General features: G+C 37.2%; 1 protein-coding gene across 1 annotated transcript; it reads left to right on the top strand.

Annotated features, from left to right (window-relative positions):
• Positions 1 to 337: 337 nt before the first annotated feature.
• Positions 338 to 18,859, top strand: PRC1_4 (carboxypeptidase C prc1; the record flags this gene model as incomplete). Its single annotated transcript, XM_051219044.1, has 10 exons — positions 338 to 550; positions 590 to 868; positions 901 to 1,215; positions 5,464 to 5,652; positions 5,688 to 5,783; positions 11,566 to 11,780; positions 13,585 to 13,711; positions 16,468 to 16,752; positions 17,820 to 17,891; positions 18,782 to 18,859. The coding sequence occupies 10 exons, from the start codon at positions 338 to 340 to the stop codon at positions 18,857 to 18,859; spliced, it is 1,869 nt and encodes a 622-aa protein (XP_051069733.1).
• Between the last annotated feature and the right edge of the window lie 126 nt (positions 18,860 to 18,985).

Raw genomic sequence — 18,985 nt, 5'->3', positions numbered from 1 at the left:
CTATTCATTTAGGCTTTCAAGACATGAAATAATAACTGTACTTATTTCATTTACCCCGGATGATTTTTGTACTATCCCATACCTCAGGGAAAAAATGACTTGTTATTTCTGCCCAGTGAATTATGAAGTCGAACACAGTGCAGTACTTCATATTTCCGTATAACAGAACCATAAGTAATAGAGTTTCAGTTGACTAAGAATAATCCATTTCTTACCTTATATAAGATAAAAACAGAAGTTAAGGGTTTATTTGAAAACATTTGGTGATTTGTACATTGTATTTTGAGTGCATTTTTCCAGACTACGACTAGTTATTGTTGACTTTGGCGGGGTATCAATGTTATCTCCTTGGGTCAATGATGTTTTGGGCGAATTATCACAGAGATTGGGCATGATAGCTGACATTTGGAATGCCATGGGTTTAGAAGGAGAAAATTTGCGACTGCGAATTCATTCTCTGTCTTCTCATTTGTTCTTAATGTTGGATGAAATGTATAGTGAAGAAATCATAGCGAAGCAGTCTATCATTGACTCAATCAAAGAATTAAAGGTTCATTCTGGTTTTGTCAACCCTCATTATATTGCACAGGTAAAGATTAGAGAACTCGAGTCAGAGCTTGGGTTAACCAACAATATTCCTGAAACATCATCGCTTGTAATGACTGAAAAACTGTTTTACGATCATTTTAAAGCACTCACTGAAAAGTCCTCTTCAATTATTCAGACATACAATTTGCTTAAAGAAGAGGAGAAAGATTTGTGCGCGCGGCTTGATGAACCTTCTGTTCCTGAGACATTCATACACGTCCCAAATGCTGAACAAATTAGAATCTTAAAAGAAAACATTGATCATCTGACGCTTGAAAAAGTAACTAATGATTGTGTGATGTAATTCATCAGCGTTCTCGTTCTCTTCGTTTGTCTAGACTAATTCAAGAAATTAAAAACTTAAGAGATCTCCTGCAACAAAAGACTATCGATGACGAGGAAATAATCACTCTAATCACTGCTCCTAATCCTCTGGAGGATTTATCATTATCAAAAAATTTTCTTGACCACGTTACTAAATTAAGAAACAGTTTAGCACAGGAGTTTGTCAAGTTAGATGGTGATTGTCAAAGAATCATTAAAGAAATCATGCATATAGCAGGTCGTCTTAATATTGATAATGGTGTGAATATTCAGCAACCGGTATCTGCTCGCTTTTTACAACATGTGAGTTTTACTTATGTTTTCTCGATTATGACCATATCGTTGTTAATCGAATTGCTTGTTGAGTATTTATCTTTAGACTCCGACGGAAAGGGTAAATAGTACCAAGCTCAATTACATTTGGTATACAATGTGTGACGAGACTTTATAATTTTCATCATAGTAACTCAGCTGTTTTGTTTGCATTCACAATGTTCACCTGAATAAGTCCCCCCTAAAGAGATTCCCACGTTGTACGTTATCGATGCCGGTTAATGTGTTCGTCTACATTCAGTGTCTTGGTATCCACAATTACATTTATGTTTGTGAAACATATATATTAATGTCAATTATTACTTCAGAGTTAAGTATTTCGGTCGCTATCAGACACCAAGTTGATTGCTTTTCACTGTCATCCGACAGAAATATATTATGAATGCTAATGTTAAATTATCTTTACGAAGGATTGTTAAATAGTCGACAGTTCTATGTGGCCCCGTCTAGGAAAACCACCTGTGATTTGGAAGCCCGGGTAGTAACCTACCCGTCACACAAATCGAATGATTTATGCGGCGCATGTCTATTTGGTGCCCTCTTGTACCAATATTTATGTTTAAACAAATAAAATACTAGTTTGCTGTGAAGACGATGACAAAATGCAGAGTCTTCTGACCACTCTAAGCAACAATGCAAGCATGTTCGGATGCGATTCTCCCCCTCGAAATGCAAAATGTTACTTCAGGATTGGGTTGCTTCGATACCCGAACTAATGATAGGAAGTGGAGTAGTTGAACGTGTCGATCGCTTCACTTATCTTGGAAGTCTCATCAGCCCTTGTGGTCTGGTGTGTGACGAAGTCTCAGCACGGACACAAAAGGCTCGACTAGTTTTCGCCAACTCGCGTCATTTATGGCGTAGGCGAGATATCCGTCTATCAATCAAAGGACGTGTTTACTGTGCAGCAGTTCGTTCCGTCCTACTTTATGGCAGTGAAACATGGCCGGTAAGAGTAGAGGATATTTGTAGGTTACTAGTATTTGATCATGGGTGTCTTCGAAATATTGCTCGTATATCCTGGGACCATCGAGTAAGTAATGCAGTTGTTAGGAAACGGTTACTAGGTAGGAATGGCAAATCCATTGATGAAGTAGTGAAACTTCATCAGTTGAGATGGCTGGGACACGTGTTACGTATGCCCAACGACCGACTGCCTCGATGTGCGATGTTCAGTGGTATAGGAGTAGGTTGGAAGAAAGCTAGGGGTGGCCAGACCAAAACATGGCACAAGTCCATGAAGTCACTGACAAGCGGACTGAGTCATGTTGGTAGGTGTAGACTACCTGGTTGGGGACCGCGAGACGATAGCAACCGATGGTTAGAGACCCTGAATGACATGGCTCAAAATCGTTTGCAATGGCGCAGGTGCATCCACTCTTTGTGTCCTCCCAAATTTTGATCTCCTGATTCCTCCTTGTCTTTTTTTTCTCTTCCCAAATTTATTTCACTGGATTATACTCTTTGAATAACAACTCCAAACTTTAATTTTCCTGATTACTGCTTATACTCTTACTACCTTTACCACTACGGGATTGGAATCGACAACTACATCTCTGTGCTAATGTGGTATGGCAACTCGAACTGATGTACGTACGTACGAAGTTCTACATTGTTACTGACTGACTAAGTTTGCTGTGATGGAATCCTTTAGACGTATTTTGGACATGGTTAACCCTAGTTGTATTTAGGTTTTCTAGCCTGTTCCTTGCCTTCCATTTATACAGATGTACCACTTTTCATGTCCTGCTTTTTTGGAGCGCTCTGGAATTGTGATGTGAACGACTGTTTACTTCTGTTTAGTGTCTGTTTAAAAACCTCGAGAACTAATCTGATCAAGGAGCCTACTATGTTGAACTGTATTAAAGAGTATTAGTCACTAGTTCAACCGTATTATCGACTTTTGGATCTATTTAGATGTTTCGTCTTTAACCGTTAGACTTGAATGTCTATAAAGTTTGAGGTCTATGCTATTAGACCGTTTAAGGTTTACCTAATGATTGATTAGAGTATGTTCCAATGTTGGTGGCGTGCAGTTCTGCAAAGGATGGGTGTAAAATTATTATTATTTATTTATTCGAACACAAATATTGGTACAGGGGGGCACCAGATATATAAGCGCCACACATAACAATGAGAATAGGAAGAGACAAAAGAAGGTAAGGTGCGTATAAGGAAAAAAAGAAAAGAACAGATTAGTGTAGGGAAGTGTAATAGTAATAATAATAATGGGGGAAACGGAAAGGTACGACCAGAAGAATTCTTTCAGTTAAGGAGGATACAACCACTTTTTATGAAGAAAGTAAAAGAAGGTTACAACAAGATCGCCACTGGCTTCTATTCTGATCCGTATCTGGTAACGTCTCTAGGCAGTGTTGCACCATCTCCCGGACCCCAGCCAGGGAGTCGTGAATTACCAACAGAATCCAGCCCTTTGTAGCTTTCTTTCATACCACGACACCACGTCATACACTGACCACCTCCGCTCTTTTCAACCAGTCCCAGCGTGGGCAAATAATGAACGACGAGGAATTCTCTGGGACGACGTTCGTAGAACATGTCCAAGCCACCGAAGTCGATGTTTCGAGATGGTGACACCAATTGGATTATCATCTCTGCGCCCGAAATCACGATCCCGAACCTCTGCATTACTAACATGGTGTTGCCACTGGATGTCAGCAATCCTTCGGAGACAACGATGATCAAACACAGAATCGTCTAACGTCCTCAACTCGGAGAGGCCAGGTTTCACAAGCATAGAGCAAAACTGCTCTCACCGACGTGTTGTAGATCCGACCTTTTGCAGCCAGACTGACATCACGAAGGCACCAAAGGAGGCCCAGATTGGCATAAACCGCTCTGGCTTTCACCATACATGCATTGATCTCATCACTCACGCCACCACCAGCACTTATGCAGCTACCTAGATACACGAACTTCTCAACTAATTCTATCTGCTCACCACCCAGGATGAGTACAGGATTAGAATCCTGCCAGTCTTGTAGAAGTACTTTGTACTTCGAAGGTGTGAAGCACATACCGTACCTATGGACATTGATTGTCAACTGATTAAGTGCGGATTGCATGGCTTGGGTGTCATCGTACACTATGACAATATCATCCGCATACCCAAGGTCGAGAAGTCTTTCTCCAGGCAACGGATCCACACCGCCATTACTTACATCCATCAGAGCTGTTTCCAGAATGTCATCGATGGCAAAGTTGAAGAGGAATGGTGAGGTTGGGCAACCCTGCCTAACCCCACTGCTCGAATGAAACAATGGAGAGAGGTGGTTGTATGCCCTCACTCTACCTGAGGTGTTTGTATATAGGGCCTTTAGGATGTTAATAAAGTTCTCAGGCACACTCTTCTTCAATAGACAATCCCAGAGAACCGTCATGTCCAACGAATCAAAGGCATTCCTGATGTGAAGAAACACTACGATTGTTGGCCTTCCATACGTATGACAGCGTTCCAACATTTGGCGGAGGGTGAAGATATGATTAATACATCCTCGACCAGAACGAAACCCAGTCTGCTCCTCACGAGTCAATCTTTCTCGGGTTTTGAACAACCTACGAAGTATGACGGAAGCCAATAGCTTGGATGCAATCGGAAGTAGACTTATCCCCCGATAGTTGTTACAGGAACGACGTGAACCCTTTTTAGAGATAGGGCCAACTATCAACTCATTCCATGACGTTGGTACACTCTCTAGCTCCCACACCTTTGTAAACAACGTTGTCAGTTCCTTAGTCAGAAAGTCACCACCATCTTTAAAAAGAGCCGGAGGTAAGTCATCTGGGCCAGGTGATTTGTAACGCTTCAAGAGTTGGAGTTCCATGCGGACTTCCGTCTCATTTGGTGAATCAGTCATCACTGGCCATGGAGAACAGGACAGTCTGATCGATGTTGCCGGAGCAACAGGCCAGTTGAACTGCCCTTCAAAGAATTGGTGTAAATGCCTAAGATTTTATGTCTGCATGAAGTTAATCGAACTGTTCTTGACCAATATCAGCGCTGTTCTAAATTATTGTATCATAGGTTAGAATATACCGTGCCTTTACTGTTTTAGTTTAAATACTGTGGTTCATTATGCAATCTACCATCGAAAACTATTAAAAACGGCTCTTTTTAGATCGTGTTCCGTAGCTTTTTAAATTTACTGTTGATAAGAAGTATATCTAACTTTTTTTTGAATGTTTCTCTTCTTATAGCTGAAAGAAGAACTCAATCGTCTGAAAAAATTGCAACTAAGAAGTTTAGCGTCTATTATTTCAAAGTGTCAAGCTGAGTTAGTCGTATGGTGGGAAAATTGCTTTGTTGGTCGAGATGTTCGTCAATCATATTTAATTTCTGAAGGTCAAGAGTTAAACGAGTCACTACTTATATCGCTTGAATCTGAAGTAAATTTACTAAGTATTAAAATAAAAACTTTTAGATAACAAAATGGAAATCATTTTACTTGGAAAATGAACCACTCTTCAAGGCAATCGAAACGTGGCAGTGCATATTATCGCGTCTTCGAATGTCCGAGGTAAATACTTAGTGTATTTTTAGTTTGTAATTTTCCCTGTAACATTTAGACTCGTAATTTATATCTTTCTCTTCAGTTAGTATTTTGCTGGATAATTGACAGTAATATTCTCACAACTTTGCTTGTAATTCTGGTAACAATCTTTATATATTTATGTTCGGCTATTGTCCATTTCAACGCGCTGTAATGTTTAAACGCAGATGTTTATTGAATTTCATTTTCCGTATTCGTAGGTATTTTTTGTTCGTTATTAATACGTTGCAACGCAAATTACTTAGCATATTTTCACAAAGGTATCAATTTAAAGCGTGTATCTCACTCTAACTCGAGTTAGGATCTAAGAGGGTTCTCTCTGTACTATGGACAAGACAACGGTTTAAGTCAGTGACATAGTAAATATGAATGGAATAGCTAATAGCTAATCCGCACTCTGTGAGTTACACTGATTAGTGTAGACCAAATGTATTAATAAAAAAGGTGATATTGATCTATCTACATATATCGTTAGTTAATACAGTTTTAATGGACATTCTTACCAGTTTAACTTAACGTTATTAACTAGTGCTTGTTAAGTTGAATTATTTGTCTTATCGACGGTATGTTCACCTTTTCATGGGTAGTTGAACTTGTATGAGTTAATACGTGTGAAAATCTTTATAAATGTAAGTAATACGAAGACTGAACGTTTGAAAACCATTATCTTCGTAGTATAGTTTTTCGGAATATCTATTCGAATGAGGACTTTACTTGGTTACACAATAAAAGAATTGTTACCAGATACTTGTGTAGGATACAAATTTTAAGTGTAAGGATTAACAATGCTATCCGTGTGCTTCAATCAAAGACTGAGCGAGGTTCAAACCCGCGATTTTGTGGTTTAAAGTCGGACGCTTTAATCATTAAGCCACCTCTCCACGTTTATTTACATTTTCATATAGGAAAAGTCGATAGAAGAGCCCCATATTCAGTAACTAATGCTAAATACCACTATGATAAGGATCGACGAGAAAATGCTTTAGACTAAATTTGATTTTTTTCAGAATAGGGATCTTTAGCGGGTTGGTTACATGTATAATCACTTTCACGTAAGATGTTGTTTGAAGCTAAATAAAGTCTTGCACCTGCCGGGTTTCAATATAAAGCGGAATGATAAAGTTAATCACATCAGTCATCGTCAACATATGGGTTTGCGTGAACGTGTCATAATATGGATCAAACAAGGTTAATTGTGAATTTTGTCGTTGAGTCAACGAGAATATGATTCGGGGTTTAAGGCTTGGGTTAACAGTGCTACAATCTGATTTTCTAAAAATTAGTTATTCTATGGTTCCGTTCCCAATTGTAATTTGAATCAATATATATTTGTGTTAAGTATTGCGTTGTCCACTTCTGTTCAACTTACTTTATTAAGATGTTCAGTTTCCATTCACTCATTGTCTTCATCAACATTTGGTATCCGCTCAGTATTGTTGATTTTTACACTACAAGATCGATCATGAGCATCGTAGCTGTACTAACGGATTTACTGTCGTTGAATTTAAAGATTTTTAAAATTCAAAATTTTGTAAAGCCACCAATATTCGAGATTATCTCTGTTTGGTCTAGTCCCTGGACTGATAGTACTCGTTAAGTTGCTACTTTTAGACTTATCATTCTCCAGTCGACCTGCCTGACGTGACAAGACCTTGAGAAATAAGTATTTTAACATGGCTCAGACCAGAAATTAGTGACTTCAAGCACTGATGCCACGGTTTGGTTTGGCCGCTCCTAACTTCCAACCATTCCCAACACTACACAGCATTGCACGTCGTGGTAATCGGTGTTCGGGCATACGCAACACGTGACCCAACCATCTCAGTCGATGAAGATTCACAACTTCATCAACTGACTTACCATCATTCCCTAATACCCTGCATCTAACCTCACTATTACCTACCCGGTGATCCCAGTAGTATTTCTAAGGCATCTCTGGACGAATACTAGCTTACGAGTATCTTCTACTCTTAATGGCCATGTTTCGCAGCCGTAAAGTAGGACAGAACGGACTGCCGCGCAGTATACTCGTCCTTTTATTGATAGACGGATATCTCGCCTTCGCCATAGGTGACGTAAGTTGGCAAAAGCCAAACGAGCTTTTCGAATCCGTGCTGAGATTTCGTCCGATACCAACCCATTAGGGCTGATCAGACTTCCAAGATAAGTGAAGTTGTCAACTCGTTCGACTACTTCACTCTATCCTTAGTTCAGGTTGACTCAGACCAATCCTGAGGCAGCAGCTTGCATTTAGAGGGAGAGAAGCGCATTCCAAACATTCTGTCATTGTTGCTTAGTGCTACCAAAAGACTCTGCATTTTATCAGCGTCTTCATCAGACAGGACTATTTCATCTGTGTATTCTAAGTCGATAAGTGGACCTCCTGGAAGGAGATCAATAGCCGAAAATTCAGTCGACGAGAGCGTTATTTCCATCAATAGGTCTATGAAGAAGTTAAACAAAAATGGAGAAAGTGGACATCATTGACGGACACCACTTGAGGTTGCAAAAACATTACAGTTCGCCATAAGCTCTGACTCGACTAGTAGTGTCTGAGTAAAAAGCCTTCACAAGGTTTATGTACTTCTGAGGTACACCTTTCGATGACAGACACTGCCACAGAATCTCGCGGTTTACGGAGTCAAATGCTGCTTTTAAGTGAAGACCACCATTGTCGGACGCCGATAAGTATGCCTGTGTTATAGAATGAGCATCCGACTCGCGACTTCCTAAGGAACTCGGCTTTCGTCATGAGACATCGTAGCTCTTCTACATGAAGACCTTCTAACTCCTAGGGCAGATTTTAAGTGGTTTGGATTATTTTTCCTGGTTGGGGTTTTTAGCTAGCTAGTTTTTAATGGGGTGGGGTCACTAACTTCATACCTAACCCTCCTTTATACGGGCTTGGGACCAGCAGTAACCCCGGAGGCGCTTCAGGCGGAGTTGGCATGTCCTTATGTGCAAACTTTTTATATTACTACAATTGAAGTAACTGCTTCTATGAATTTGGTATTCGTCTTGTGCTAATGAGGTATGGCAAATCAGACTGATGCATGTATGTTCCTGATCCTATGTTGTAGGTGACTAACTAAATGACCAGGTTACTAAAATTAACAAAAGTAGTCTTTCTCCCAAACATTTTCCATATCTGACAACCTGATTGCTGTTTACAATTAAAATTAGATTAGCGTATTATAAATGACATTGTTTATTAGAATAAGTGAATAATTTGTATAACGAAGAAATGCTTTGGCACGTTTACAGGTACCATTTCGTAGAAGAGGCTGAACACCCATGAATTATGTTACGTCCATGGTATTCTTATTTAGAAATCGAAAATGAGAACGTTGATCGTCTCTATAGGGAATTGCTATGTAAAATACATAAGATTATAGTATATATACGTCTACAAATGTTCTATGTAGTTAACTGAAAATGACATGAGTTATGGTAAAATTTCTGCATCCATTCGAAATGAGTAACTCACTGTAATGTCACCCAGGCTTTTGCGGGCAAGCTAAAAAGTGGGAAAAAAGTCATTGGAACGTTTTGTTGTAACCTATTACTTGCTTACTTATGCCTGTTATCCCTTGTGGAGCATACGCCAAAGACCAGGATTCTTCAACTAACTCTGTCGTGGTCAATGCTTTCCGGTTGTTTACAATTGCTATCAAATCTTTTGACGTCTACCTCCAATTCCTGATACAGTGTGTTTCTTTTTTTCCTCTTTTCCTATTTCCTTCAGGATTCTGATTTAGGGGTTGCCTCATGATACAGTTCGGTTGTTTCCTCAGTATATGTCCTACCCACCTCTCGCATCTTCTAATTTCCTTTTCAGCTGGGGGCTGATTTGTTTGTTATTTTGGGTTTTTGCTGATAGTATCTGGTCGACGGATATTGAGTATCTTGCTCAAACAACATCCTGTACCTTTTTAATAATGGTTGTAGTAGTTTTCCACATTTCAGCTCCGTATAATAGAATTGTCTTGACGTTTGTATTAAAGATTCTGACTTTGATGTTGGATGACAGTTGCATTTTGGTAGAGTTTCGTTTTTGAGGAAGATGGTGTGGTCGTTGAGCTTTGATTATATTATCAGCACGAACTTCAGGTAGAAGTGAATTATGCGGATTTCGTCACATATGACTGTCAGCTTGTCTTGTCGACATATATTCTATTGGTTATTGTTGTTCTTTGACCTGTCATTTTCGGCCTGTTTATTTTGGTGGTATCTCCCTTTTAACTGATTTTCTGTCCTATATTCGTCTATGATTTCCCTAATTGGTTTATAGATTGGTTCAATTTCGGTGTGTTCGTTGATTGCTGATTGACTTGAGTGTCAAGCCTCTAAAAATTGCCTGCTGTTCTTAGTATTAGTTCAAGACAGGATTTCAACATTTGTCTAGTCGAATGTGTGTCCACAGTTGTTCACATGAATTGATATAAGCAAAGATATATCATGGCGTTTTACCGCTAATCGATGTTCATGCAGGCAAAGATAAAGGAGTCGTCCACCTTGTCCGGTACGGTATTTTTCATATTTGGATAGTTGATTTTGTTGATGATCGGTTTCTCTTTTGTCATTTCGTCTTTTGGTTTGCCATAAGGTTAATAGAAGTGATTTTGCTGGTTCATGTACTATTCCTATTCCAAAAGGCTTTAATAATCTCATATTTTTCTGATATTTTTTATACATATGGTGGGATGACCCTTTTGTTGGTTTCTGTATTCGATTTCTTCTTTACTGACGAGTTGGGTTGAAATGTTTTAGTGAACTTGAGTGGTTAGCTGTTCATTTGAAGGGTGGCCATTAGATATTTTTCTCCATTTTTCCGCGCTACAAGTATGCTGCAGTGTATTCTCGCCTTCGTGCATAAAGTTTGTACGCAGTTGATTTTGTGAGATCCTTTTTCGTTATTACTTTAGTTAATTTGTGTTGGTCGGCTAACGATGTACTTGCGTCTCCAGGTTTCCTGTGTCGGTCCTGGTGATCAGTACATCCAAGAATGATAGTTTGTTGTTCAACTCCTTTTTCATCGTGAATTTTATGTCATCGAAGATGTTGTTGATCAGTTTGTGGTTGTTTCCTAGCTCGTCCTCTTTAGTGATGACGAAACTGTCGTTCACATAAAAAGTCTACAATTTTGAAATGATCAGCGGTAAAATCGATACTCCCAGTCTCTGCATCACTGCTTCTGCAATAAGTTTTGATATTGGTAATCTCATCGGTTTCCCTTCCGTTTGTTTGTATATATTATTGTTGAACTGAATATATGTTGTTAAGCATGAATCGATGAGTTTTAGAAGACTTTGACTTAGAAGCTTCGTGTACTTTGGGAGTTTTGTGTCGTTGGGGAAGACCACAAATAGGATTTTATTTTGCTAAACTTGGTTTTATTGAGATCCTACGTTGTAGATGACTGACTGACTCACCAGACACCATGGTTTGTTGATAACTCTTGATTCCGATCAATTCTTTTATATTGGCCTCTGGTAGAAGCCATTTAAGGAATTACCAGGTATTTTTCGCATACTTGTTTGTCCAAAACAGTTTGTGTACTTCCCCAGTTTTCGAGAAAGAGTTAAGCGACTTTACATTCCCAGTCTTATTGCTTTATTGGTTTAGTTTTATAGTTCACGCAGGATGTTTCAACAATCATCGTACTTTAAGCTCCAGACAACTAGTCAGTTATCGTAACTCTTAAATATCTTAATATTTTTAAATACTAATAACTGTTCTTTTTTCTAAGCAAAAAATGAAAGATCCTTCCGTTTTAAAAAACCGATGCGGGATTTTGTTGGTTATTGATAAAGAAATTAAACAATTAAAGCGTGATCTCAGTCGTCAGTATTCTATCTTAAAAGAAATTTCTATGAATTACCCAAATGTAACAGTTCATGGATTATCAATTCTTGATTACTTGGATTTCTCCGAACATCAATGTAGAATAGAAAAAGAAAATCAGTTAGTTAATCTTAATACTTTATCCATCTGTCACTTTTTCTCTTTGTGTATACTAACTTGTTAAATGATCTGTTGTACCACGTCTCATGCCGTATTTTCCCGTTTCTGGTTATAGGAGTTTCAATTACATTTTGCCCTAGCTTTTGTTATACTATATCGTAAAAACGAACACGGTGTTGTCTCAGCCGAGTATGATAACAACAATCTAAACGTAAAATTATTGGAAATCAATGTTTAGACCTATGATTTACAACTATCACATTTAGCTAACTTTTAGTATTTTATAAATACAACATAGAAATTTCAAAACCATGCAAATTATCTTGTTAAATATACTTTTTTATATGTGTAACTGTAGTCCAGCATTATGACTACTTCATTCTTCACTATTGTCTCAAACGTAATTACTATTCCGCTTACATTCAGTCTTTAGATATCCAAATAACATCAATAACTGTCACAGAACAGAAATATCCCAGTAGAATGTCTTCGAGATAATTATTAGAACTTTGTATATCACTCGTTTTGGTAACTGTTATTAGATAATTCACAACGGTGTGTAAATTTTAGAAGACAATAGAAAGTATTGAATACTGTTTATTACTGTACAGCGCGGATCACAAACAAACAGCGAATACGAGCAGAAATATGGATGCGAGCGAATAGGGACGATTGAATTTATAAGATTCAAGTGCATATATATAGGAAAGCGAATGAGTGATATAAACATCAAATATTTATGGTAGTAAGAGGGATATATGTGTAGGCTATAACACGTATGGGACGGGATGGTGGGGAATAAAATTCATTAATTTCCACCCTTTCTATTTTTATCAGTTTAGGGCTGTGGAGATTGCTAAGTTTAAACTGATATCATGAATGGATCAATGCTAGACTACCATTAAGAACCTGGGAACACTGGACTGCCGTTTCGTCTTGCACGCGAACGTTTAACCTCTAGACCTATGAGCCGACATCCAACCGTGTTAATGTCTAACTTCCACCAATCCAAGATATTGAGCGACCGTCCACCATTGTCTTAAGTCAGTAACTACTTCACAACAAACATGGTTGAAATCCACTGGTCGAGGCTTCGAGTCCCGCTTAGGGGGTCGTGTATTATCCCACTAAGAATAAATTGGAATATGACTTAAATGTCAACTGTTGTACAGATGAAATACGTATAATTCCAAAATGGTGTAGTATAGGGTCTCAATGGTGAATAAACTGTACATGCGAACGAATCGGACAAAATTGGGAAGTCCCTTCTTAATAAACAAGTTTATTGTGATCATAGTTACTCGTTTTCCTGAAAACAAATTAACCTAAAGAACAAGTGAAAATAAACATGTTCCTTAGCTACAGGATTCAAGCTAGGAACACAAATAATCCACGAGAGACTAAAGGTCATGTGTTTCAGTCTCGTGTGCGGAATCGTGGATGTTCACTGCTGAGCAGTACCATGCTAGGACAAAATGGCCATTCAATGATTCCAGGTTTTCACTAGTGGCTTAACATTGATCGGTTCATGATTTCAATGAAATTATAAAAAGTATGTTTACATTTCAGTAAAGGAAATGTTTTGAACAAATTGTTACTCTTCAAATGACAATCTGTTACATAAGTTCATTGAAGGTCTTAATAAGATTAAACGTATACAGACTCAAGCGTTGGTTAAGTGCAATGATTTCATAGTATTAATTACAACTAGCTCATGTTTTATATATTATCAATCATATATTTTAGTGAAAATGTTTCTTGTCATTGCATTATTGCTTTATGTTTTTATTAATCCACACCATAGAAATCCAGGAAATCTATCTAGTTCCTTTATTAAAGTTGGAAATAGTGCTAAGAGAGCTTTTGATGCGAATAAGTCAACTCTACTTACTCCAATAAGTGGAAAAAAACCGCGTACAGATTTATTAAATGTAAGTGGTTAATTGTCACATTTTTTTGTTCAAAATCCATTGGTTTATTCTTGTGGTGGTTGGTGTTCAATATAATACTTAAACCTCGTGTACAGTTCGTCCTGATAACTGTCTTTAAATAATGCTCCAACTATGTATTAATCAGAAGGCGAATACAAAGTTTTGACTAAGTATATTATTGCACCACGCACAGATAACCGAAATTAAAGGTACGCTAAGCAAGAATGAAAGATTAGTACGGAAATGCAAGCGAGTGAGGGAGTTGGCGAATCAGTGAACAGGATTAAAATGCACATATATATGAAATGAATGAGTGATAGAATCAATTAAGCGACTAATAGTAAGGCTAGCAGAATGAATATAAATGTAGACAGTAAGCATACATATTCATACAAATGCAACAATAATAGAGGTACAAGGGTACAGATAAATTTTTATTTTACGGATGACTTTCCGTTAACAAAAGGGCTTAACCGAACTAAATGTGAACAAACTGAATTGTACGTGAGCTGCCATATTCTCTTTCTGTTTTTTAAAATTCACAACATAAGCAATAAAAACGTTCGTAACAGTTGAACATCACAATTCCTATTAATTCAATTTATACAGTCGAGTAGTTTTAATATCCTGAAAGTTTGGTACCATTGCTGTCAAAAGTCATTAGTCATGGAATATGATACACAATTTTGTGCCTACAACTGATTAGCATGTGTTCATATAACTATTATTTACACTGTTTAGTAGTATTAAATTTTGCTGCTACACCATCAATTCTAGTATTCTCGAAGAATATAAAACAACCAAAAAAACTATTATGTATAAAATTATTTCTTCAATTTTGATCTCAGTTCATGTCAAGTCAATCGTCAGTCAGTCAGCTACAACGTAGGACCAGGCACATATTATGCATCGGTCCAAGTTGCTATACCTCATTAACACAACAAGATGGACACCAGATTCATATAAGTGGTTAATTCAGAGGTGGTAATATATAAAAGAAAGATTGCAAATAAGGATATAGTACAAGAAGAAAGAATTAGTTCGTAGAAAGAAAGATATGAAGTGATTTTAATCTCTTAGTTTAAGGAAAGACAGCAAGTGTATACACCGACGCCATTGTGACCGATTCTGAGCCATGTCACCAAGAGTCTCCAACCATTGATTACGATAGTTACGCGGACCCCAACCAAGTAGTCTGCATCTACCAACATGGCTCAGACTAGAAGTTAGTGACTTCAAGCACTAATGCCATGTTTTGGTTTGGCCACCCCTAACCTTCTTCCAACCATCTCCAACACCGGTTAGCATTGCACGTCGTGGTAATCGGTGTTCGGGCATACGCAACACGTGACCCAACCATCTCAGTCGATGAAGATTCACAACTTCATCAACTGACTTACCATCATTCCCTAATACCCTGCATCTAACCTCACTATTACCTACCCGGTGATCCCAGTAGTATTTCTAAGGCATCTCTGGACGAATACTAGCTTACGAGTATCTTCTACTCTTAATGGCCATGTTTCGCAGCCGTAAAGTAGGACAGAACGGACTGCCGCGCAGTATACTCGTCCTTTTATTGATAGACGGATATCTCGCCTTCGCCATAGGTGACGTAAGTTGGCAAAAGCCAAACGAGCTTTTCGAATCCGTGCTGAGATTTCGTCCGATACCAACCCATTAGGGCTGATCAGACTTCCAAGATAAGTGAAGTTGTCAACTCGTTCGACTACTTCACTCCCTATCCTTAGTTCAGGTGTTGACGCAGCCCAGTCCTGAAGCAGTTCATGTCAAAGGATTTTTCTAGTCTTATTAGTGTATAGGCAATTCTCTATTGCATTTGTTAACAGTTATTCAATCAGGTTTGAATTCATACTTTCATAGCGTTACATGTTGATAATTTGATTAATTTTGTTGCTCAGGTTTTAACCTGAGTCAGCCATTTATAAATAATTTGTAGTAGCTTGTACAATACATTTCAACTTCATACCAAAAAGCAAAATGGTCAACACAATACTGCTATTGGCAGCAGGAAATCAACCATAAAAAATATAGTTCGAAAATAATGAATGAATTCGTGAAATGAAAGGTGCGAAATGTTGCTATGACTTATTATTTAGAAATAGATATAGAACCAGTGCAAATATACTCGTGCTACAGATTATGATCTCTGTTACCCGCCTTTTATCCGTAGACATCATGACCATACAGACTGCAACCAGGAAGTGTAAATATCTATAATTTGTTCAGACCAGTAACTACTGATCTTATAAATCGATACCAGTTAATATTTTCTCTCCATGTATCTATCTTCTCAACTATCCCTATACACTGGGCGTCATATCGCGTCGGGTTAAATGGCAACTTGGGTTTCTTAGCTAATAAGTTGGTGATGTATGGAAGTCAATTCCCTGTATCAAATCGTCCGTCCTATGTTAACTCATTTTAGTCAAAATGAGAATGTAAGTACTTTGTTCCTGACGCTTTCAGTTAATCTACTCATTTAAATCATAGTATATCATTTTGTTAATTATATTCAAGCGGCGATCTGAACTACTTAGTTATTTGAACTCATTTTAAAAAATTCCTGTTTGCTGTTCTCTAGAGGTGCAATAAACTTATACGGTGTCTAAATCACTTTACATTTCTGATAAGATCTTCTGGAGTGTACTGAATAGTCAGTCATGTTCAGTGATATATTTAGCCTTTTTTCAGAGAATTTCACAAATATCTTTTTTATTTTTCGAAAAAATCAGTCCACCATAGCAGCATTCAGTAGCAATTCCAAATTAAATGCCGTGCAATCGCCACTTTTGGCTTGTTCTAGTATGGTTTCATTACATGGAATTGGTTCTACAGATTCTTTGTCATCAGTTCACATGCCTATAACAAAGGCCAAATCTTCAGTTCAAACTCCAGTCACTTCCTGTGTTTCGTCGTCGAGTTCATCTCGGAAAAAAATAGCCTCAACTATATCTACAAAACGTCGAAGTGCAAGACTGAGTGGAAAGAAAGTCTGCTCAACACTACGTGTTTTACAGGTATAAGATTTCACATTTTACTGTTACTTACTGTAAACGTTAACATAATTTATTTGCATTTTCACATCGTTAAGAGTTGAATTTAGTTTTTTTTCAGTAGTGCACAAAATCATTTCTTTTCAAAGCAGATAATCATTTGCAAATATGTTTCTATGATTGAAAGTCAGATACTTTAAACATAAATTTTATATGAATATTATGTCATGACGCTAAACAAATTCAAGTTTTGGGTTATGGTTTTCCATCTAATCCACTTAGTAATTAAAGCAATGCATGACAACTATTTTGAAACTACGTATGGACTCATGCTCGCTGCCTTCACTGTCTACATCTTTGTACAAATCAAACTATATATCTGTCTGTCTATTTAATATTTTACTGAATACATAGAATTTGGTACAATTGGGTATCAATAATATTGTGTGACAAATATTTTTATTTGGCTTGAGATATTACCTGACCTCTTAAACCGCAAAAGTTAATTTTCCTTTGTTAGACACTTCTTAAGTCTTTGGGCTAGAGGTTTAACCCACATAGCAGTATTAGGAGATCCCGTCTTATGATAGCCGATGATCAAAATTAGGTTCAAACGTCATTTGTTTCCTCAAGATCCTGGGACCCATGTTCACCGTAGGTTTGTTGTCAGTACCTTCCAATTATAGGTAAATTTTCCGTATTCAGTAACTCAGTTTATGAGTCCGACGCACGCTTTATGTCCGTTGATTTTCGTGAACAACATCCTCTCCACGTAAAGGCAGTAAATAAGACATCCCTGATAGAAACTATAAACGCATGGGTTTACAAAAGAATTTCTAGAGGGAAAGTAGACTCTCCTGCCGTTATCCTTACCTGGAGATTTACAAGCTTATCTGTTTTTAAAATTCTCAATCACAATGTATAGACGTGTATTATCGTACTCTCTGACTTTAAATTTTTATGAGAATGCCAAGTTGTTAGTGTTTACAGATCTATCACAGATCAGTAATTAATAAGCATACCAACTTGAATGATAAGCTCCCTCATTCTACCTAAAATTGAATTCCTGTTGTTATTTTGTTAATTATTAGGTGAAAAATATACAAAACAATAGTGATAATCCTTTCCTTTCTCCTCTCTCTACGGCACCTAGATCTGCTGTGGTAAGTTAATGTCAATTAAATATGCATTTGTCTACTGCAGAAACTTTATAACTCTTTAATGATTGGATTTAGACGTTACTCTACCGTCTTTTAGTTTAGATCTTGACATCCAAGGTTTGGTGTATGGGTTGTCCAATAAATTACTTGATCCAATTTTTTCTTTTGTATTAATTGTTTCGGTTGATGTATTTTTTAATGTCTGGTACTCTATATCAAGCCCAATTTATTCATTCTTCCGAAACCACATTTTGACCTTGTCACTTACTAACCCTGACTTTTTAAAATGATTGTATGTCTTAGTTGCTTTCCCTATGCATTATGTGTTTGTAATTTATTTTTGTCTGAATGGGAATATTCAGTCACGTTTGACCAAAACAAGTTGGCTCACTCGACATTTCGTTTCTTTGATTATCTGTCTGAACCAATGAGTGTATGAAATATGCATATTTAAAATTCATCCTCGTATTTGGCTTATTTTATTCCGTTATTCTATAAAGTGAATGAAATCGATAGTTGTATACGATGGTTGGCGGCATGTATATTCCGAGAGCAATCAGCATACGATTTAACTGGAGTCAAATATCGGGCCACTAAAATTGTTTTCTAATAATCATAGACAGTTTCTCAACAAAATACTCATAATTCTGTCTATGAAACAATGCATTTAGATTGTATTTTATAACCTGTATTCACATCAGGATAATCAAGTTACAACAAACCGATCTAAACAAAAAGGGTGTTTAGTTGATCAGATCAAAATTTTAGTAGTATTAGATCCATCATTCATAATCGTTTTAGTTAATTGATATGCAGATTTTTATTCATACGTCCATGATAGACTATTCTCAGACATCTTATTTGTAAAATTGTTTCTTGTTTTTAAAATATAGAAATCTTCACGTATTGTAAATAACACGCCGACACCATCTGTGGAAAATAGAATACACAGAGCTCCATTCCGTACTTGAATTTCATTTAAAGTATTTAGTTATGTATCCTCATTTGTACAAAATCATAATTATTTTTCATATTTACTTTTCATGATTGTGTATATACGCGTACGTTAATCCATAAAACACTGTTAAATTGTTTAC

This window comes from Schistosoma haematobium, chromosome 3 (genome assembly GCF_000699445.3).
Source record: "Schistosoma haematobium chromosome 3, whole genome shotgun sequence".
Lineage (NCBI taxonomy): Eukaryota > Metazoa > Platyhelminthes > Trematoda > Strigeidida > Schistosomatidae > Schistosoma > Schistosoma haematobium.
The sequence above is the reverse complement of the archived record's forward strand: the minus strand, read 5'-3'. Positions and strand labels throughout refer to the sequence as shown.